The 21,545-nt window shown below is 53.3% G+C and overlaps 1 protein-coding gene across 5 annotated transcripts in view; it reads right to left on the bottom strand.

Moving 5' to 3' along the window:
* RASAL1 (RAS protein activator like 1) overlaps window positions 1–18,311 on the bottom strand; it is a 29,874-nt gene extending 11,563 nt beyond the window's left edge. Inside the window, exons 1-11 of one of the 5 annotated variants that reach the window (XM_073881083.1) lie at window positions 17,909–18,311; window positions 13,862–13,918; window positions 11,210–11,323; window positions 11,011–11,072; window positions 5,802–5,931; window positions 3,662–3,743; window positions 3,449–3,580; window positions 1,662–1,750; window positions 808–925; window positions 528–681; window positions 86–150 (exon numbers count right to left, since the gene is read on the bottom strand). In XM_073881083.1, coding sequence (XP_073737184.1) covers window positions 86–150; window positions 528–681; window positions 808–925; window positions 1,662–1,750; window positions 3,449–3,580; window positions 3,662–3,743; window positions 5,802–5,931; window positions 11,011–11,072; window positions 11,210–11,323; window positions 13,862–13,918; window positions 17,909–17,973 — 1,068 coding nt within the window. In that variant the 5' untranslated portion in view covers window positions 17,974–18,311. The remainder of the gene's footprint in view (window positions 1–85; window positions 151–527; window positions 682–807; window positions 926–1,661; window positions 1,751–3,448; window positions 3,581–3,661; window positions 3,744–5,801; window positions 5,932–11,010; window positions 11,073–11,209; window positions 11,324–13,861; window positions 13,919–17,908) is intronic. The other 4 variants (XM_025889644.2, XM_073881085.1, XM_073881086.1 and 1 more) reach the window with 4 other exon arrangements.
* Window positions 18,312–21,545: the final 3,234 nt, after the last annotated feature.

Raw genomic sequence — 21,545 nt, 5'->3', positions numbered from 1 at the left:
CAAGCTCTGGGCTCCCAGTAAGCACAGAAAAGGAGTCCCCTTGAGGAAGCTGCAGCTGGACCCCACCAGACCTTTGCGTGCTCACCTTCATAAACTGTTCCATTGCCTTGGATGCCAGGGAGTTAGAACGGAAGAGGGTGTTGGGGTCAGCTGGGAGGACAAAGGGAAGTGTTTGCTGGGATTTGGAGGCCAGATCCACCTCACCCCACCCACCCAAGGTGGGAGTCATGATTCTTCCAGCCCCAGGAATCAGGTAGAACTGCAACATCAACTCCATTCACAGGCCAGGGGCCCAGAGTGGTTCAATGAGCGGCCTAAGGTCAGACAGCTCAAGAGTAGCAACGCCAGCACCTGAATCCAAGACTGCATCCCCAGTTGGCTGCTGGTGCACAGTGTAGGGACCCCCCGCCCCCCCCACACACGTAGGAGCCCCTGACCTCTGCCTGAAGCCCCCCGTTTCTCCCTCAGAGACCCTGTGTGGACCTATCCCTGGGGTGTGATGTCTGGGGCTCATGCAGGCAACTCACTGGTCCGGGTCACCTCACGCCGGGTGAGATAGTCCAGAAGGGGCCCAGCCTGGCCCTGGCCAAGAAAGAGCTTCACCAACTTGGTGGCAAGGTCCTGGCGGCAGTCCCCCAAGGTCAGCTCCTCCAGCACAGCCAGGGGACTAGCAGCATCCTCCTGGGCAAGGACAGCCAACAGGGGAGGTGGCCCAGGGTCCTGGGACCCCAAAGCAAGAACCCCGGGAGGGATCCCTGAAGCACGGGGAGCCATCATCCAGATCCCCAGTAGAATGGATGCACCCACCTCTGCCGGCCCCAGCACAGACTCCATGAGCAGCTCCGTGAGCGGCTGGTAATACCGGGAGGGCAGGATGCGGTCCTCGATGAGGCGCACCTTCAGCCGCAGCGCGCCCAGGGTCCCCCTGACCGGGGTCAGATCGCAGGTGAGGGAGCAGTAAGTATGTACACGCAGGTGCGGACGGCCAAGAGAGGCAGGTGCGAACACAGATAAGGAGCATGGATGTTAGCAAAACAAGGCAGACGGGGACAGGTGTGGGCAGGTGTGAACAGGTGTGGGCAGTGTGGGCAGGTGTGAACAGATACTGACAGAGATGCACAGGAACAGACGAGTGCAGACAGTCAACAGATACTGCTGGTGTGGAATGACGTGGCCAGTGTGAAAAACAAAATTATGTTCACTGTGAACAGACAATGGGGGCAGGTGTGGATGGTGTAGTCCGATGCAGACAAGTGTGGAGAAGTGTGGACAGGTGTGGGTATATGTGAACAGATGTTGACAGGGATACACGGGAATGGCCAGGTAAAGTCCATGTTAACAGTGTGGCCAGTATAAGGTGTCTACAAGAACGGACAATGTGAACAGGTGTGCGCAGGTGTGGAAAGACCCAGGGTTCTGAACACACATTGACTAGTGTGAGCTGATATGTTCAGGTGCAAACAGGTGGATGGGTCCAAGGTGAACTCATTTGGACATAAGTAAATGTACATTGTAAGACAGACATTTGCTCAATGAGTGAACGAAGTGACATGGTGACAGCTTGTGGGCTAACATGGGCACCCACCAGGACCTGCCCGCAAGCTGAAGATGGCACTTGACCTGAGTTCAGCCTGGCCGCCTCCCTCCGCACCCACATTTACCCAGAATCCTCCTCGGCTCTGGGAAAGGGCAGGAGACGGAACCAGCCACTGGGTGCGTTCTGCTGCAGGACCTGTGGGGAGAACTCCACCTGCAGGGGGACACGCAGACCCTCAGCTGAACCCGAACTTGCCCGGCCCAAGGGCCCACCCAGGTCAAGAAAAGCTCTGACTGCCCACCCAAGGAGGGGAGGCGTAGCCTGCCAGGGGCCACCTCCCCTCCCCTACCAAACCCCATTGACAAGAGCAGCCACACTCCCTCTCCCAGTCCCAAAGTACTAGCTCCTGCCAGGACGCTGAGGGCCTCCAGAGGACACTTCATTTACAGTTGGGGAAACTGAGGCTTGGGGAGATGGAGCGACTTGTCCGAGGTCACACAGCTGCCAGAGACCACATATCTGGATTGAAGGCATTTTCAGCTCTTTTTGGGGACACAAATCTCACCTGTCTGGAAGCTTAAAGAGAGTCCAGAAGGCCCCTGAGCCCCAGCCCCTCTCTTGTAAAATAACTATAAAGATGTAATTTGCATCCCGTACAAGTCACGTATTTAAAGTGTGTAATTCAATGGCTTCTGGTCTACTCACAGAGTTGTGCAACCATCACCACTAATTTCAGAGAATTTTCTATCAGCGCCCCAAACGCCTGTGCTCATTAGCTGTCACTCCCCATCTCCCACCCCCACCCCTAGCTCCTGGCCACCACTGGTCTACTTTCTGTCTTGACACGTTCACCTACTCCAGACATCTCAGATAAATGAAACCATATAATCTGTGGGGACTGGCTTCTTTCCCTTGGCATGTTTCCAAGATTCATCCACGTTGTAGCAGGTGCCACGACTTCATTCTCTTTTATGGCTGAGTAATATTCCATTGTAAGGATACACCATGCTGTATTTATTCATTCAGCTCTGGAGGGACATTTGGGTTGTTTCCACTCTTGGCTGTCACGAACAACGCTGCTGTGAACCTTCATGTACAAGTTTTTATGTGGATATGTGTTTTCATTTCTCTCTGGTGCATACCCAGGAGTGGAGTTGCCAGGGCATGTGATGATGGTCTTTAACCATTTGAGGAAGGGCCAGACTCTTTTCCAAAGCGGCTACCCCATTTACAACCCCACCTGCCTGCCCTGCCGGCTGTACAGAACCAAGCCTCCCTATAACTTGCTCTAATCTTGCATCCTTTGAAAAAAAACTGTCAGCCCTGACTATGCATCCATTCCCACTGAGAGGCAGGGGCAGTCACACCCATTTTACAGATGTGCAAACTGAGGTTCCAAGAGAAAGACCTTGAGCCCGGTGCCTTCCAGGAATAGGGGTTAAGGGCTGAGATTCTGGAGTCAGAGAAACCTGAACTCAGATTCTGGCTCTGCCCTTTGTTAGTCATATGGCCTTGAGAAAGCCACTCAACTTCTCTGAATGAACCTTGGTTTCCCCAACTATAAAATGCAGACAACAGTCCCAGCCTCACGGGGTGGCCATGAAGAGTACGTAAGTGAGATTATGCTGGAGAAGCACTTAGCACATGGTCATCCTGAGTACTCTCACCCCAGAATGAGAATCTGGGCCCACCCTGGGACCTTGGGCAGGTTCCTGCCCCTTGGAGAGCCTCTGTCTCCTCACCTGTAAAATGAGGCAATGGGACTCCATCGCCCAGGCCTGGCCAAGGAGCCAGCTAAGACAGCTTTCACACCTATCCTTCCAGATCCCAGGATGCAAGCCCATCTCCCCTCTCCTTCCCTCTTGGAGGCAGTGGGGAGCCATGGAGGGTGTCAGGGGAGGGGGTGCTTACCATGCCCAAGAAGTCATTCTTGCCCACCATGTCCCAGTCCCAGAGCTCCACTCGCAGTGGGGCTGGGGCACCCGGCATCTCCCGCAGCTCCAGCACCTCATCCCAGTGTGGGAAGCGGGTCTTCTTGATGGTCTGGGGAGAGGGGGAGTGAGGGAGAGCTGAGGAGGCCCTGCCTCCATGCCTGCCCCTCCCCCGATCCATGCCCCCACTCACTGATGTCTCCAAGCTCTGGCTGCCCCAGAACACTCGTGCGAATGGGTCAGATGTGCCGGTGATATCCCGGGGGGCCAGGTCCCTGCGGAAGATGAAGGCGTGAGGGATGCAGGACCCGTGACGACCAAGACCCAGGCTGGACCTTGGAAAAGGGGTTCAGGATAGACCGTTCAAATGCCTCCGGCCTCCACTGTAGGGACGCAGCAAGGAGCACCCCTCACCCTGCCCATCCAAGCCCAGTATCTTCCTGTTGACCAGTGCTACCCTATCAGGAGGCCCTAGTATGCCCCTATCTTCCAGATAAGGAAACCGAGGCACCAGAAGCTCAAATCCTAAATCACAAAGCCCAGGAGGTGAAGATGCAGTGGGGAGTGGGAAGGGAGCCTCAGTTTCCCTGGAGCCCCTGGGTAGGAGACCAGACGCCAGGGTTCAAAGCCTGGCTCCACCACTCATTGGCTGGGTGACACTAGGAAAAGTCCCTTCACCACCCCGAGCCTCAGTGTTCTCATCTGGAAAATAGAAATAATAACAGATCAAACCTCACAGGGCCGAGGCTTGAACGAGATGATGTGTGTAACAGGCTTAGCATAGCAGCTGGCCAGATGGGAGTGCTCGTTCATTCATTCATTCATTCATTCAACAAATGCTCATATCCACACCCTGCCTAGGACCCAAGAAAAGGCTTGAAGCAAGGACCCCCTGCCTCTTGTTGCCACGACAACCCCAAAGCCTCACCTCAGTTAGTTTCCCCCAACCCCTCCTTCCTGAGGTCCCCCAAACCCAGTGACAGCCCCCCACCAGGGGCTGCTTGCTTCCTCTTGCTTCTCCTCTCCCACCCCTGCTTGGCATCCAAAGCCTTCTTTGGTTTCCTAGGAGCCAGCCCAGTTGCTAAGCGACAGCAATCAGTCCCTCTCCTGCTTGCAAGGATCCTGCACAGCCTTGTGGCTGGGGAGGAGGCCACTGGCACAAAGCAGATGAGGAGCCTCCTGTCCCATGGGCAGTCCTTTTGCCTGTCCTCTGCCACCCTGCTACTCCATCCAGACTCCAGAGAATCCCAGCTGGAGACAGAGATCTGGAGACGGTGGGAGAGGCACAGAGAGGGCAAGAAAAGGCTTTAAGGTCACACAGCAAACCAGAAATAGCGAACCTCCCCAACCTGAGTGAGGACTGGTCTAAAAGTGAGGGTTGGGGGAGTAAGGTGTGAAAACAAGGCAGAAAGACAAGATGAGAGATGAGAGGGGGAAAGGGATGGGAGTCCTTAAGGAAGCAGAATGATGGGGGAGCTGAGGAAGAGAGGAGGGAATTACACAGCAATAAATAGGCAGGAGGGAAGATGGATATCCCACGAGCTAGTGCTCCTAGAGGGTAACCTGGGGGGTTGTGCTGATCCTGCATCCAACTTCCTTCTCCTGTTTCTCTGGGACAGGACCTGCCCCTTTCTCACACTCCCAGCTCACATAACTTAAGTAGGCTGATTCCTCTCTTCACTCCAGGAGTGGGTGTGGGACTCAGGCCTGACCCATCAGAGTCCATGTAATTGGTTCAGAGATAGGTATGTGCCCCAGATTGGGCCAATAAGAATCAGTCCTAGGCCATTAGTTGGAAATGATGAAGGAAATTTCTTTTTCAATTGGACCTGCCAAGTTGGTAGGATGCCATCTTGGGACTGCTGGGGTCATCTTTGCCCACACCTGGAGGGAGACTGCCTGAGAATGAAGCTAACACAAAAGATAACCGAGAAGTTGATGTCTACAGATTCCTGACGTCACTGTTTGAGCACCTGGATCCAGCCATGCTGAAGCTGCATAGCATTCATATAAGCCCATCTGCTTAAGCTAGTGTGAATTGGGTATCTATCACTTACAATTTGATTAATACACCTCCACACTTTGGCCATTCTGAGTGTCTGACCTTTGGTTGCTGGTCACTGGGGACCCAGCAAGGATTCTGCTTGTGCTCTGACCCCAGGAACTTGCAAACCTGGTGAACTTGGACTGTTTGCCTACAAGGGATCCTGGCTGTGGGCCCAGAAGTGCCCCAGGAGTGACGTGGCCTCAAAAGCCAAAAACAGCTGGGAGAATCCAGCCAACTCTTGCTCATTCTCAGACCAACCCCACACCATCCCCCATCATGACCATACCTGGCCTGGAGCACATGACAACGAAGACAACGGCCCCGTGCATCCTCCAGCATCTGTACATCCAAGCAGATCTCACCCTGAACCTCTGCATCTGGGTCCACACGGCTCAGGTTGATCCAGCTATCAATTCCTGGAAGGTCCAGGTGCTAACATTTATTAAGTACCTACCAGACAGTGGCACTGTGTTAACTTAAAAATTCAATTAACACTAAATATGTATTAAGTCATGGACTTGTCATGTTAGCCTTCTGATGTAGGTACTGTAATTATCCACACGTCCAGAGGAGGAAAATGAGGCACAGTGAAGGAAGAGCTTTGCCCACGTTCCCACAGCTAGTAAGTGGTAGAGCTGGGATTTGAATGTGAGCAGTATAGTCCGGTGCCCTTCACCCTGCACTATCTTACTCTTCGCTCTAATATACAAAGCCCTCCCATCATTTAGTCTCAACATACTCTCCCCGCACAAACACGTGGGGCATTCCTTCCTCTGAGCCTCCCACCCGGCAGGGGGCAGTTCTCCCTGTGGGAATCAGTCAAGTCAATTTCAACCTCCCTCTGCCCACCCCCTTCATTTCTCTCAACACTTGGACGATATCATCCACTGATTTCTAGCTTCCACTGTAGCTGTTGGGAAGTCATTTCAGCCTGATAACGGATCTTGTGTCAATGGTGTATCTTTTCTCTTTTTTTTTTTTTAAGATTTTATTTATTTATTTGACAGAGAAAGACAGCGAGAGCAGGAACACAAGCAGGGGGAGTGGGAGAGGGAGAAGCAGGCTTCCCGCGGAGCAGGGAGCCCGATGTGGGGCTCGATCCCAGGACCCTGGGATCATGACCTGAGCCGAAGGCAGACGCTTAACCACCGAGCCACCCAGGCGCCCTCTTTCCTCTTTAATTTTAAGGACTATGAGTTTGATGTTCTACAGTTTCACCACATAGGTGGGTAAGGATTTTTTTTTTTTTTTAATCCTGCTTACTGCGGGTCGTGCTATTTCTACTTATGGAATCATGTCCTTCCTTGAGTTCTGGAAAATTCCAGGTCATCAATTTTTGTATCACTTCCTCTCCCTTATTTTTTCTTTCTTTCTTTTTTTTTTTGAAATTTGCAAATGATTTTTTATCTTGGAAAACAAATTTTTCACACAAAAATATGTCATATTACTCTATACGGGTTTGTTATTGATATTCTTAAGTAAATTAATAAACATTTGAAAATTTTGTCTTAATTTCTAATATAGTACCTACAGGTATTACCCACTTCGGGGTCCTCAAAAAATTTTAAGAGTGGTAAAGGGTCCTGAGATCACCACACTTTTAACCCTGGTGGCTGCACATCTTCTTGAATAATACCAGCTCGATTTATGACTTGCTCCTTCTGGTACTCCTCTAGCCGCATTAGGGGCCAGAAGTAGATAGGGTAGAAGGCGGCGCCAATTGGGGAGATGAAGCTTCCGAAGATGAGCACAGTGCGCAGGTTCCGGGACATGGCGACGGGCACTGGGCTGCCCTGACCCGCTGAGAGCCCCACACATTCTCCCTTATTTTTTCTATTCTTCCCTCCTAGGACTCCAATTAAATGGATATTAGACCTTCTCAGTAATTTTCTATGTCTCTGAACTTCTCTTTCATATTTTCCTTCTTATTTCTCTGGGCTAAAGTCTAAATAATTTCTTCAGATCTCTCTTCCAGCTCACTAATTCTCTCTTCAGCTCCAAATGATGTGCTGTTGAACTCAGCCACTCAGTTTTCAATTTCAGTGACTACTTTTCAATCTCTAAAAGTTCGATTTGGTTCTTTTTCAGATCTATTTTTTTTAAGATATTATTTATTTATTTGACAGAGAGAGACACAGCGAGAGAACACAAGCAACGGGAGTGGGAGAGGGAGAAGCAGGCTTCCCGCGGAGCAGGGAGCCTGACACGGGGCTCAATCCCAGGACCCAGGGATCATGACCTGAGCCGAAGGCAGACGCTTAACAACTGAGCCACCCAGGCGCCCCCTAACTGGAAGTTTGTACCCAGGAGCCCCTCAAATCTATTTTTTAATGAATTGTTTTACTTTATTATGATTATTGCTGGCCCTTTCTGGTGATTACATTTCTATTTATTTAAATATTTTATTCCTTTTAAAATTCTGTATATCATAAGTAATAAATTCTAAAATCTTCATGGGTTCAAATCTGGTGGTTATTGTGTCTGCTGACTCTTGCTCATGGTGGCCCACTTCCTTGTGTGTGTGATGAAGTGTAGTGCCACCTCACCTCTCTCTGTCTTCACTGCTACCCCCAATTCCAGGATGCCATCAGCTTCCTCTCACTTGACCACGGCAACAGACTCCTAATTGATCTCCCACATGCACCCCTGTCCCGCTGTCATCCAGTATCCACAAAGCAGCACAGAGATCTTCTGAAAATGTATCTAGTCTCTCCTGTCACTCCATCTTCTGATAATAATGGCTCCACTCTCTTCGCTGTCTTGCTCAAGGACCATCAGTGGCTCCCCAGTGCCTCCAGGAGAAAGTGCAGACTCTAGGCTGGCACCTACGGGCTTCTCCAATAGTGACCCACCCAGTGCTCCAGCTGGCCTGGCCTATGACTGACACTAGAAGAGAATCTACAGAGACACGCCTTAGTGTGTTTGCTGAGGTACCTTTAAGAACCAACTCATTCCCCTTCATCCAGGAAACCTTCCTTGACTACACTAGCCCTCACTGCCCTCTTATCCTCAACCACTGTCGTGCCAGTGATATTCCACATGCCTCCACCCCTACCTTCCTCTCCTGCTTAAAAAAACATTCAGACACATGGACAGTTTCCCTTTTTTTCTTGCTCCTTGCTTGTGTGTGAACGTGTTTTGTGTTTCTATCTGGCCCATAAGCTCCTTAAAATTTGGCCTCATACTTCATTCATCTAATTCCACCCCCTTGGGTGGATGTTTGGGGCACAATGGGTACAGCTTGGTGGACAGGATGAAAACCCAGACTTTGGAAGCAGATGCAGCCTGGACTCAACTCCCAACTCTGCAACTTCTAGGAGGGGCAATTGCCTTCACCTCTCCAAACCTCATTTCCCATCAGCCATAAATTCAAGATCATTCTAGTGCACACTTCACTTGGTGTTGTGAAGACTAAATATAAAGTGCTGAGCATCATGCCTGGCACATAGTAAGCCCTCATTAAATAGGAGCAATGATTATGATGATTAGCATGTAGGTTTTCAACTAATCCCCACTGATGAAAAAATACATTATTCAGTTATTGACATTGAGACAATTAGTACTCATCTAGACAAAAAGTAATAAAGTGCAATCCCTCTCCATACCTTGAATCTGGAAAAATTCCAAGTAGCGCAAAGACTTGAATGTAAAAAAGGAAAACAAATTGTTGCAGGAAGAAATCATGTAAAAAAATTTTATCTTAGAGTTGGGAAGGCCTTTTTAGGTATCACAGAAAATCAAGAGCCATAAAAATAAAAAGATGAAGTTAACTAGAGAAAAAGAAATAAATTTTATACATAGAAAAAATGATAAGCAAAAACATAAGTGACAAAGGGAGAAAAACTATTTGCAGCTAATATGACAGAGTTAAATTTACCTAATATGTAAAGAGCTCCTATAAATCAATAAGAAAAGCCAAACCACCCAGTGGGGGGCAATGCACATACAATGTAAATAAACAACAAACAAAAAAGGAAACAAAGTGACTCTTAAATATATAAAGAGGCCTTCAATCTCATTCATAGAGAAATACAAAATAACCTACCTAAAGAGGCAATTTTTTACCTCTCAGATACAAGATCAAAGAGTTTGGTAATTGCTGGCAAACTTGTAGGGTGGGCAAATTGTTACCTCCTCCATAGAGGGTAACTTAGCAATAACTCTCTAATGTGCTAATATGGATACTCTATGACAAATATACTTCTAGGAATTTATCAGACTGATTAATATAGCTTGCACATGTGTGAAATCACATTTGTACAAGGCTATTCATGGCTGTATTGTTTGAACTCGGGAGAGATGGTAAACCACCCAAGTGCCCATCAGTAGGGAACCAGCCAAATAAATGATGATATATCCACACAGTGGAGTGCCAGGAAGTCAAAGGTCAAAGAAAGTGGAAGCTCTTGGGGCACCAATATGGAAAGATCTCCAAGGTATGTGGTGATATGAAAGGCAAGGTAGAGAACAATGAGTATAACAGGTGCCATTCCTATGAGCAGAGAACAAAACACATACAGTGCTGTGTTAAGAGCGCAGACTGGATGGAGGTAGACAATCTTGGTTCAATTCAAATCCTGGCCATCCCACTTAATAACTTTGTGATCTAGGGCAAGCCGTAGAACCAAACCCCTGTGCCTCAGGGTGTTCACCTACGGAGCGGGCAGAATAAGAGTACCTGCCTCCCCGGGTTATTATGATAATTAAATAAATTGGTTCATGTAAAGCACTTGGAATAAATAAACCTATTTAAAATATCTCTAGGGGCACCTGGGTGGCTCAGTCGGTTAAGTGGCTGCCTTTGGCTCAGGTCACGATCCCAGGGTCCTGGGATCCAGCCCCATGTCAGGCTCCCTGCTCAGCAGGGAGCCTGCTTCTCCTCCTCCCTCTGCCGCTCCCCCTGCTTCTGCTCTCTCTCAAATAAATAAATACAATCTTAAAAAATAAAATAAAATAAAATATCTCTAGAAGGACAGACAAGAAACACAACCTTGAAAACGAAAATGGAATAGTTAGGTTAAGAGAGACAGTTTCCCCCACTAATTATATCTTTTGAATATTGAACTATGTAAAGTAATTAACTACTCAATGGAAAAACTAAATTTAAAAAAATTTTTTTAAATCAACAACTGATGGGGTGCCTGGGTGGCTCAGTCAGTTAAGCATCTGACTCTTGGTTTCAGCTCAGGTCATGATCTCCGGGTCATGAGATTGAGCCCGGTGTCAGGCTCCATGCCCAGCAAGGAACCTGCTTAAAATTCTCCCTCTCCCTCTCCCTCTGCCCTTCCCTCACCCCGCATGGGCATATGCATTCTCTCTCACTCTCTCTCTTCCAAAAAAAAAAAAAAAGAGAGAGAGAAATCAACAACTGAAATAATTTTCTACTGAAGACTCTGTGCTTCCCCTGCCACTTGCTACATGCTTGCAAATGTCCAACCTGGGCATGGCCACCCCTATTCCCTCTGCCCAGCTGAAGGTCGCTGCCCCTTGCCCACCTCGGGGGTCGGCTGCAATTGCTTCCCTGCTCAGCGAGATCTTGCCAATGATGTCGTCGTGCCTGTGGAAAGGTGGGCAGTGAGGGTCCGAGTCATTAAGTCGAGGGAGCAGGCATCAAGGGCCGGCTGGATGGATACTTTGCTTCGGGGCATCCCGCCTTCCCCCAGGTGCCCAAGCATGGGTCCCCAGTACACACACCCCACTGTATCCTCGTCCAGCACATAGAAGGCCAGATGGTGGAAATCCAGGGGCAGGTGTATGGTGTACTCCTCCCCCCAGAAGGGGCTCAGGCTCCGCCAGACAGTTGCTGTCCTGTAAAAAGGGCACAGGGGGCTGGGGACCCTTGGGCCACACAGGTGGCAGACACACACATGCACACAAACTGCACAAATATATCGTGATGTGCATAGATACACACAAATACACACAGGGAGTGGCGCCTGGGTGGCTCAGTCAGTTAAGGGTCCGACTCTTGATCTCAATTCAGGTCTTGATCTCAGGGTCATGAGTTCAAGCCCCACATTGGACCCCATGCTGTGTGTGGAGCATACTTAAAAAAACAAACAAAAAACCCCCACAAATACACACATAGAAACCCCAACACTCACATACCCCGAGACCTCCATACACACACATACACACACACACATTCCCATAAGGATGCACATGAAAAGAGAGACACTCACAGATACACCAAGAAAGCCAGAGACGCATTCCCATATACACAGATACACATATGAATCCTCAGAAATTTCTAGAAATGCACATCTGTGTTTCTACATATGGACACATACAGATACACACAGAGAAAACAGACACATTCACATAGACACACAGACCAAAAATAAGTTGCCCAGCACACAGAGACCCACAGAGACCCACAGACACACACTCACACACATATAGTGATAGATGGCAGATACACAAACACAGAATCCCCCGCATAGTAACTGAAAACATGCAAATTCCATTCATTCACTCATTCACTCCATAAACACCCTGACTGTGTGCCAAGTCTTGTGGGCTATGGAGAATCAGAGGAAGAGGTGCCCAGGTCCCTGCCCCCACAGAGCTCCCTTCAGTGGGCAGGTGCTCTCTCCTGAGCTCTTATGACACATGACACGGTGAGAGAAGTCGTGATTAGGGTGAGCTCAGTGGCACCTGGCTGGGTCTGGGGGTGTGGACAGGAGGAGTCAGAAAAGGCTTCCTGCAGGAGCTAACCAGGCAAAGGGGGACGAGAAGATGAGGACAAGATGGCTGGCACAGCATGTGCAAAGGCCCTGAGGCAGGAGTGAGCTTGTTGAGTCTGAGGAACAGGAAGGTGCTGGCTGGGAAATGGGGAAGTGTGAGGGGCCAAGACACCATGCAGTCAGCAGGAGCCAGAGCACTTAGGAAACAAGAGGGAACCACAAAAGGGTTAGGGACCAAAGCAAGCCTAGAAACAGACACACACAGAGAGCATCCTCACCCCGACACCCCTGCAGATGCACTTCCCTTTACCCAGCAGGGAACGAAGAACCTACTTTGCCCAATGAAGACACACCCAAATCTATGGCTGCAGAATTGGATCATACACCTGCCACTCCTTTCTTCCCTTTCCCCACACTCTTCCCCAACGAAGAGAGTGAACATATACTACACAGGCACACAGAGATGCACCCTCTGCCCTCTACCCCAGCGCAGGGCACCACCGTCAGATGGACCCTTCTTCCCAAACACCCTCTTCCCCCTGTCCTGGCCTTTTCCCAGCTGGAAGTCCCTCTTCAGAGCCCAGAGTTGGGCAGACAGCAGCCTGGGATCACGCAGAAAATCTCTCTGTGGGTTTGGGGGTGGTATCATAGCATGTGGAGAGGGGGCAGCACGAGCATAGAGAACAATGGAGGGGGTCAGCTGGGGTGCTGCAGGCTGACACTCCCCCATGGGGTTCCCCAGCCCCCACTCCCAGCCCATCTGGACCGGAACCAGCACCAGAAGCATCCTGAATCCTGCTGTCTCCATAGGAACCCGGGCCTCAGCCACCCGCCCACCTGCCCACCCACACTGCTCAGGCCTGCGGGGGCGGGGAGGGAGCCAACCACGGCCCAGCCCCGCATCCCTCCACGCCCGCCCAAAACTCACTCACTCATCAAACACCCTCACGTCCTCACTTGTGTTCACGATGGCGTCTGTGTACCCAAACAAGCAGACACTGGTGCTCACCTGTGTATGCAGGGCAGCCCAGGGGTGTGCACACACACACCCACCCCCCACACACACCACCGGTACACAATGTGAGCCTGTGAGCCGCACACCCCCAGAGACACGCACATGTGGTCACAGGCATTCACATCAGCCCTCCAACACCCCCCCACACACTCACAGACAGGCCCAGCTGGGCATGCATGTGCGCGCACACGCGCACATGCACACGCACACGCACGTGTGCACACGCACGCACGCCCCAGTGCCCGCAGCACCCAGCAGGCCCGGAACCAGCCAGTCCAGCCAAGCGTGAGATGCCCGCCTCCGGGGAGGCCACTATGGGAGGTTGGCAGCCGCTGAGTCAGCCCCAGGACACCGGCACATGTGCACCCATGACATCATCTGGTCCGGGGGGAAGGTGTCCACCAGTCGGTGGGGCAGGATGGGAGAGGAGCTGACAGCCCCAGCTGTCTGTCCCCAGAGGGGCCAAAGCACAAAGCAGTCACTGTCAGCCCCACACGTCCACCCTTGGCATAAGCATTACCGCCGCCTGGCTCCTCTTTTCAACGTGAAATCTTGTGTCTGGACTCCCCAGGTCTAGAAGGAGCTCCTCTTCCAGCCCCCGCCCCCCGCTCCTCTTTCCCCAGGCCTGGCCTCTCCACTCCTCACCTGGCCACCACCTCGTCATCCACCTTCACGATGCAGTAGGGGTCACTGCTCCCAGACCTGCAGGAGGAGGACGTTCAGGAGGGAGGTTGAGAGGGCAGCCATGAGTGGAGGTCCCAATCCACCCTCACTTTGTACAGATAAGGGCAACTGCGGCCCAGAGAGGGGAGGGGACTGGCCCGGGGTCGCACAGCAAGTTGGGCTAAGAGGCAGGACTTCGGGGGACCAGCAGATGTCATGGGTGCACAGCCCACCCGCTGCTTGCCCAACCCCCATGCACAGGTTCTCCACCCATAGAAACAGAACATTGAGGCATGAGGCCAGAAAGTTCCCAGCGCTGGTCCCAGGAAGCCTGGAGCCGTGGTCAACAGTGTAAGCTGGAGAGGCATCCCGGTGTTAACTGCCTGCTAGCTGTGGAACCCAGAAGCCCCGTCCTCTCTGTGGGTGCTAGGTTTTCCTCTCTATAACGTTTACACACGTCTCCCGGGGGTTGGGGGGAGGAGAAAATGCATGGTGGGATGCATCACGGGCCAGCCCCAGAGCTCTGCTCCGGGAGCCTTAACACTACCCTCTGGGGAAAGCATTGCCGACCAGCTTTTCATTTCCATGGGACTTTCCCTGGCGGGGGGTGGGGGGACTCCCGATGCTCAGCCCAGTGGGGCTGCACCTCTGCTGGTACAGACCAGGGTACCCAGATCTCAAAACAACAACCAACAGCAGCCCCTTGAGGAGGCATGAGCCATGAGCCAGCCAAAGCCAGCTCCATCCCCCCTTCATAATAAGAGTTACCAGCACCATCCCGAGCTGTCCACCAGGGTTCTCATCTCGCCTCTGTCCCATCGCACAGGCCTCCTTTGTCTTCCACCAAGCCCAGTCCAGCCTCAGGGCCTTTGCCTTCGCTGTTGCAATTGCCTAAGACACTCTGTCCCTGATCTTGTCATGGCTGCCTCAGTCCTGTTATTCAAACCTCAGCCCCAAAGTCACCTCTTCAGAGAGGCCATCCCTGACCACCTCTGTCCTTTGTAAAATCGAATTCTGATCCCTCTGGGCACCTGAAAGCATCTTGCTCCCTGTTTCTCTCTCTGTTTAGTGTCTGTCTCCCTGGCTCCCTCAAACTTCTGAACTGTGAGCTCCTTGGAGGAAGACCTGCATCTTCTTTCTCACAACCCCCCTCCTGAGTTGGGATTCAAACCCAGGTCTATGGGGCTCAGCACACATGCCCTTAACCAGTGTCACCTCCACCACAGCTCACAAGGCTCTCCCCAAGTGGCCCCCTCTTTTGATGTTCCAGCCCCCACCCTCTCTGTCACCTCCAATCAGTCACCAATCCACGGATGCCACAGGATTTCAGGGAAGGGGGTGTTGGCACCAGCAGCCAGCTGCAATCTGAGCCTTGTCTGCTGGATGAGTCCTTCCTTGTGCCTCAGTTTCTCCTCTGGACTCGTGCCCTCAGCTCCCTCTGTGTGGGTGCTCCAGGGCCTCCATTTCCCCATCTGGCCTCTATCCCTGAACACCTCAGCCTGGGTGGTGGCTTGTGTCCCTGAATTCTTTTCTGGGTTCTACCACTGAACCCCCTTCTGAGTAGTGCCCCAGGCCTCACTTACCCCTTCTTGAATCTATCTCAGACCCACCGGGCTGAGTAACCCTGGGAGCCTCAGTTTCCTAATCTGGCTCTATGGCCCAGGATGCCTGTGGCTGGGGAACCCCTATATCTCATTTCTCTGGCTGGGTTCTCTTATCCCTGAGCCTCTTTTAGGTACGGTCCCGTTCCTCAGTTTCCCCGACGGCAGACGTGGAGAAAGATTGGTTGGGATCCCACTAGCAAAGAGCTGGGAGACACGCCCCCCTCCGTCCACCAGGCCTGACCCTGGGGCCCCTCTTGGGAGCCAAGCTCGCTCATCGGCTCCACAGCTCTGACGCACAAGGGCCTTATCAGGCTCCCATCAGGTAGGAGGCAGCGGTAGCAGGAGGGGTGACCCCTGAAGACCCTCAGTCTCTCCAGACCCTTGACCTCTCCCATGGGCCCTGCCCCAACTCAAGTGTGGGAAAGAAGGCCCCTCAGCCACTGCCTGCCCAGTGTGGTTTATTCATGGGAGCAGTCAGGGCTCAAATCCCAGCTGTGTGACCTTGGGCAAGTGACTTTGCCTCTCTGGCCCTGTTTCCCCTATTTATAAATGGAAATGCTCATAGGACCATAGGAAATGTTAAGGATAGGACCTGGCCCAGAGTAAGCCCTGGAACGACTTACAGCTGCTATTATTAATAAGAGTAATACTCAAAAATTGTCAGTGGAGGCCTCCTCCAGAGTCAGGTCAGACCCCCCCCCCCAAACCTGACAAGGCTTCAGGACGAGTCTGGGCCCTTTCCCTTAGGAGACCAGAGAGAGAACACACCCCCATCTAAGAGTCTCCATGGGTGCGAAGATCCCAGCAGCCTCTGAGGACAGCCCCTCTGAAGAAGGGAGCCAACAGCTAGGGAAACTGAGGTAGGCTGGCTCAACTAGGGCTTAGTGACTCCTTCCCATCCTTGCTCTGGGGCTCACCTTGGCCCAAGAACTTGGGGGAGAAAGGGTGGCCAAGAGGTGTAGGAACCAGGTATGAGTTAACTCTCTCTGCAGGAGAGGCAGAAGGAGCCCCTCAAGCCATGTCCACCCTACAAGCCATGTCCATCCCGTGAGCTGTGTCCAGGGCCAAGGGCAGCACCCACCACTCCCTCATGGCCCTCACGCAGGACCAGGAGATGGAAACCTGATTTCTGGAGGGGCTCCCCCTCAGCCCTCCGGCAGTTTCCAGGCCCCAATTCCTGGCCTCACTGCCCCAACAGTTCCAGAATGTCATTCTCAGAGGCTCTGAGAGGGTGTCCCAGAAGAGGGAAGCAGGGGCTTGTCCAGATGTTGCATTCACACAGCAAGTGCTCTGCTTCTATCCCAGGTACATGTTTATTTGGGGTAGCTGATGACGATGGAGGAGAAGCTAAAACTGCTCTCGGCAGCCCAGGGTTGGGGAGGGGCGAGGTTCATAAAATCAAAGGCAGGAGACTCCTCACTGGGGACCCACAGCTGGGGGAGTCAGGGCATATCTAAGCCCTCATCTCAACTTGGGTAAAGGCTCAGAATCCAGATTTCTGCTCACCCTGGCCATGGGGTAAATCCTAACAGGTTCTCCACCCCCCACAGCTGCTCTGGGCTGGGTGGCTCCTGTCCAGAGCTCCCATTGTCCAGGTGGGAAATCGAGATCCAAGAGGACCACGTTCAAGGTCACACAGCTGATGGCCTGCCAAGGATCCCACACCTGTCCCAGGTGCTGACACCTCACAGCCCCTTCTGGGCTCCAGGCCAAGCAGGAGGGGGACCCCTCCTGCCATTCTGCTGATTCGGCAACTGCTGACTCAGCCCTGGAGGAAGCAGAGCCAAGGACTGGTACCAACAGGAGCCCAAGGGTCCTCCAGCCCCATCACATCTGGCTGGAGAGGGTGCTACCGTGTGTGTGTGGGGGGGGCTCTTGAAGAGACTCAGCATCCAGGGAAGGCCACACAGGGAGCTCCTCGATGGGGAGCTCAGGGCTCTGGGTCCAGAGGACCCCATTTTCCCCCAGGCCTGGCTGGTGGGCCACCTGATGCCTGTCTTTGAACCTAAACACCAGATACACACAGAGGAATGCTGAGGCCAACCGGCGTTCTGGGCCTTCTTCCCAGGGTTCTTTTGATAGGCACCCACCCTGCCTGAACTAAGGAAGAGGACCCCCCCCATGCCCTCCCCAGCTCCAACAAAATCCGACCCTCCAATCCCCTTTAGTACATCCTAGGAACAAAGACACCCCCCTTCCGGGGGGGCAGGGTGGCGCATCTGCTAAGTCTGGGCGCCCCTTTCCACTAGGACAGCCATGGGCATGGGGTTTTAGCCCCGTGAAGGTGGATCTGCAAAAATACTGTGTCTTAGACAAGAACCCCCTGCCCACCTCACCGACCCTCTCCGGCACGCGGAACGGGCGACCCCGGCCCCATCCCATGTCCGGTGCGCCCCTCACCCACGACTCGCCCCGGGGTACTCACACGTCCTTGGCGGGCAGCGCCCGGCCCTCCACCACGCGGACGTTCAGGGAGCTGCTCTTGGCCATGGCGCCCAGCCCCAAACTTTACGGGCAGAAGGGTGCCCAGGTGCCGAGGCTGGACCGCGGAGGGCGCGTCTACATGTCACCAGCTGCGAGCCTGGCGCCCCGTCCCGGGGTCCCAGCGCCGCCTATGCGAGACGCGGGTTGCTAGGCGGGAGGTTTCCGGAGGAGAAAGAATAGGTGGCCGGCGAGGGGGAGCCCCTCGGGTTCTACAGGTAGGAGCGTGCGCGGAGGAGGCAGAGCGCGCAGGGGGCACCCGCCGCTCTTGCCTCCTAGTCTGGAGCTCCGGGTGGGCGGGCAGGGTGCGGGAGGGGCAGCCCAGGGCCCTCCCCCCAATCCCGCCTCCGCGTGTCCCCCGCCCGTCCCCGGGCCCCCTCGCGCGCCCTCTGCCGGCACCCCAGCCAAGCGCGCCCGAGCGCCCGGGCCGCGGAGACCCGCGCGCGCTGGGACCGCCAGGTGGGGAGCGGCCCGCGGCCGTGGCCGGCGCGGCCGCTGGCTCGTGGTGAGCTGGCATGGGGCTCAGAAGACCCAGCATGTCCCCTGCCTGCCCTCCCTCCAGCACAGTCGCACCTCCCCGGCCCTCCCCTGCCTCCCATCCCGGCGCCGCCTCCTCGGTCCCAGCTCCGTGCCCTGTGCGGGAGGAGTACCCGCAGTCCGCGGGAGGCGTCGCTGAAGAAGGAGTCGCACATCCCCGGGCGGGGGTGGGGAGGGGGTCGGTTCAGAGTCAAGGGAGGGGCCCCGAACATCCCCTTCCTCCTCGTTTAGTTTCCAGTTAAACCCAGACTGTGCGGGCGGCAGCTCCCACGTCACGGGCTGGCACTGCGGGGGAAGCGGCCGCGGCCGGGGGGGGGGGGGGCCTGAAGATCGCGACAGCGGGGACAGAAGTCACCTACAACCGTTTGAGCGCTTACTGTGTGCCGGGCACTGCGCTAAGCGGTTTCCGGGGATTGTATCGTCTTTGTCCTCACCATAATTCCACGCACTAAGTCCTCTTGCACTATCGCCCCCATTTTATGGATAAAGAAACGGGTTCAGAGGGGTTAGATAGCTCGGGGAAGGCCTCAGGCAGTGACTGGCTTGCCTTCCAGGATTTGAATCCTGACTCTACCTCTGGCTAGCTGTGTGGTCTTGAGCAAGTCACTTAACCTCTCTGTGCCTTGGCTTGCTTTCCTCATCTGTTCAATAGGAATAACATAGTATTTTGCTCACAGGGTTTTGAGAGAATTCAATGAGATAAAGCAGATATGAAAGAAGAAGATACAGGTCCCAGAACAGTCACAGGCACATAAGAAGTTTATAGAAAGTGTTTGATATTATTATTATTGTTATTGTTATTGTTATTATTGTCCTTCGAGGCATAACTCAAACATCATCTCTCCTAGGAAGTCTTCCAAGATGCCCTTCCACCCCAGACAGAGGTTTTCTTCTCTTATTCTCGGTTCCTCAGCTCCAGGGTTCTACATTTTTCAAGTGTCAAAACTTGGAGTTTGACAAACACATTCGAAACAATGCTACAGGAAGAGCCTGTCCCAGGGCAGATCCTTACACTATTTCTCCCTGTGAGTTTGTTGTTTACCCGCCTAAGAGTTCTTGGAAGAACTGGCACCAAGCCTGACTCACTTCGGTCAGCCCAGGGCTGGGCACCAATGGGAAGGAAGGCCCCCGCCGAATGATTACCACAGCCGACACCCAGACCGGCAGGACCAGGAGAGCCTGGAACAGCCACAGGGGTAGCTAGTGATCGGCCTCCCAAGCTCCCTCCTTGACTTCCCAGCAAGCGCTCCGGCCAAGCTGGTAAGGGATTCTGATCCCTGGAGTTCTCTCCCCAGCTGTCCGCTAGCTGCTGAGTCCTCCAACTTCCAAAGACTGGGCCTCAGTTACCCCATCTGGGATATGGGTCTAGCAGGGCTGGCCCCAAGGCTTAGAAGTATTGCAGCATCCTTCAGCAGGGTACGAGAGGTGATCCAGGGTCAAATCCAGAACCGCGGTAGCCCCAGGGGAGTGTTAAACACCAACCCCCTCCAGGTGCCTTACTAGTCAGCCCCCCATTCCTTACCAGGGGAAAACGGTACTTGCTAAGTGCATGCTACTTCAAGATAGGCGCCCTGTCCCTTTCCCACCCCCACCTAGGTGAGAGCTTCCGGCTAACCCTTTTTCTTCTGAGATCCTGCAGAGATCTCAGATAGGCTCTCTGGCCCCCAGAGACCCCTGGTGGAACCTGAGGGGCCGGGTCCTGGGGCCACCTGGGATGCCAGCCAAACCGCCACCAGCCAACTTGGCCAGTCTTCCGGAGCTGAGCAGGAAGTCGCATTCCTAGGTGCCCCTCCCCAGGCCCCCGGGACGCTTGTGAAGGCTATGGAATGTGCCAGCCAGGCCTCCAGGGAGCTGGCTCTGGCATTTGTCCAATAACTGGATTTGGACCCTGAAATGCGTCTGGGGCTGTGGCCACAGTCCTCAAACTTTCTGAATGGCTTGGCCACTTCCTGTTGTTCTGAGAAGCTTTGACTTGAAACTGGCAGAGGGTTTGAGGTCTCCCAGGGCATCTCCCATCAGGGGACCAAAGGGTGAAGTAGGCGGAGAGGAGCGTGACCTGCTGGGGGCTACCCAGCTCGGGGAGGGGAAGGTGGGCTCATGAACACCTAAGCCTGGGCTGTCATGTGGGAAGGGCCTCACTTTTCTCAAGGGTTGTTGTGAGAGTTGATCCAGAGGCAATGTAAGGCACCTGGCATCATTCCTGACACATAGTAGGTGCTCAAGAAATGGTTAGCCTCCTCTCTTTCCCCTTACTCGAAGCCCTTAAAGACAAACCCATGGTCATCTTCTTGCCAGCTCTCTACCTAGCCTAGCACCCCTGGGATGCTCACAAGAGCTGCAGAACACCTTCTGTGGCAGGAGATGCTGAGCTCAGGGGTTAAGAGCAGAGGTTCTAGCATCCAGCCAAGCCAACTTGGGACTGAATCGTGGCACCTACACTTATGAGCTGGGTGCCTCGGTTTCCTTGTCTATAAATTGGGGATAATAACAGCACCCACCTCATCTCCTGGGTGTGAGGATGGGATGAAGAAAAAGTCAGATATTCAACACACCCTGGCATACAGCAAGGGCTCAGTAAGAGTCAGGGCCATAGTACGACATCCTGAACCCACGGCTGTGCCTGACACCGAGCTCCCCAAAGTGGAACACCAGGCCCCACCCCGAATTCCAGGGACTGATGGAGCAACCACACCTCAGTAGCCACCACGGCTCCAGGCTGCTATGCAGGAAGAATCTGGGGCTTTGCATCTCAGCTGAGAAATCTGATCGAGAGATCCCAAGGTCAAGGATGGCAGTGCCCATGGCTTTCTACCTCGGTGTTCATCAATGCCACAGTGGGAATGTGACACCGTCCATGGCAGGAGAATTTACCCCCATGGAAACCGGCAAATGCTACAAGGCAGGGGGTGGGGGGTGGGAGGGTCAGTTTACCAACACACCACCGGGCACCAGATTCCGCAGCTACGTAGCCTTCTAGACGCCACTCCTGAACCCAACACTCTTAAGATTTTGCTCATATCCCCTCACCCCACACCCACAGTGCC

The sequence above is a fragment of the Callorhinus ursinus genome, unplaced genomic scaffold, assembly GCF_003265705.2.
Source record: "Callorhinus ursinus isolate GAN/ISIS: 27379988/994484 unplaced genomic scaffold, GSC_fseal_2.0 scaffold41, whole genome shotgun sequence".
NCBI lineage: Eukaryota > Metazoa > Chordata > Mammalia > Carnivora > Otariidae > Callorhinus > Callorhinus ursinus.
This window is presented reverse-complemented; position numbering and strand designations above follow the sequence as displayed.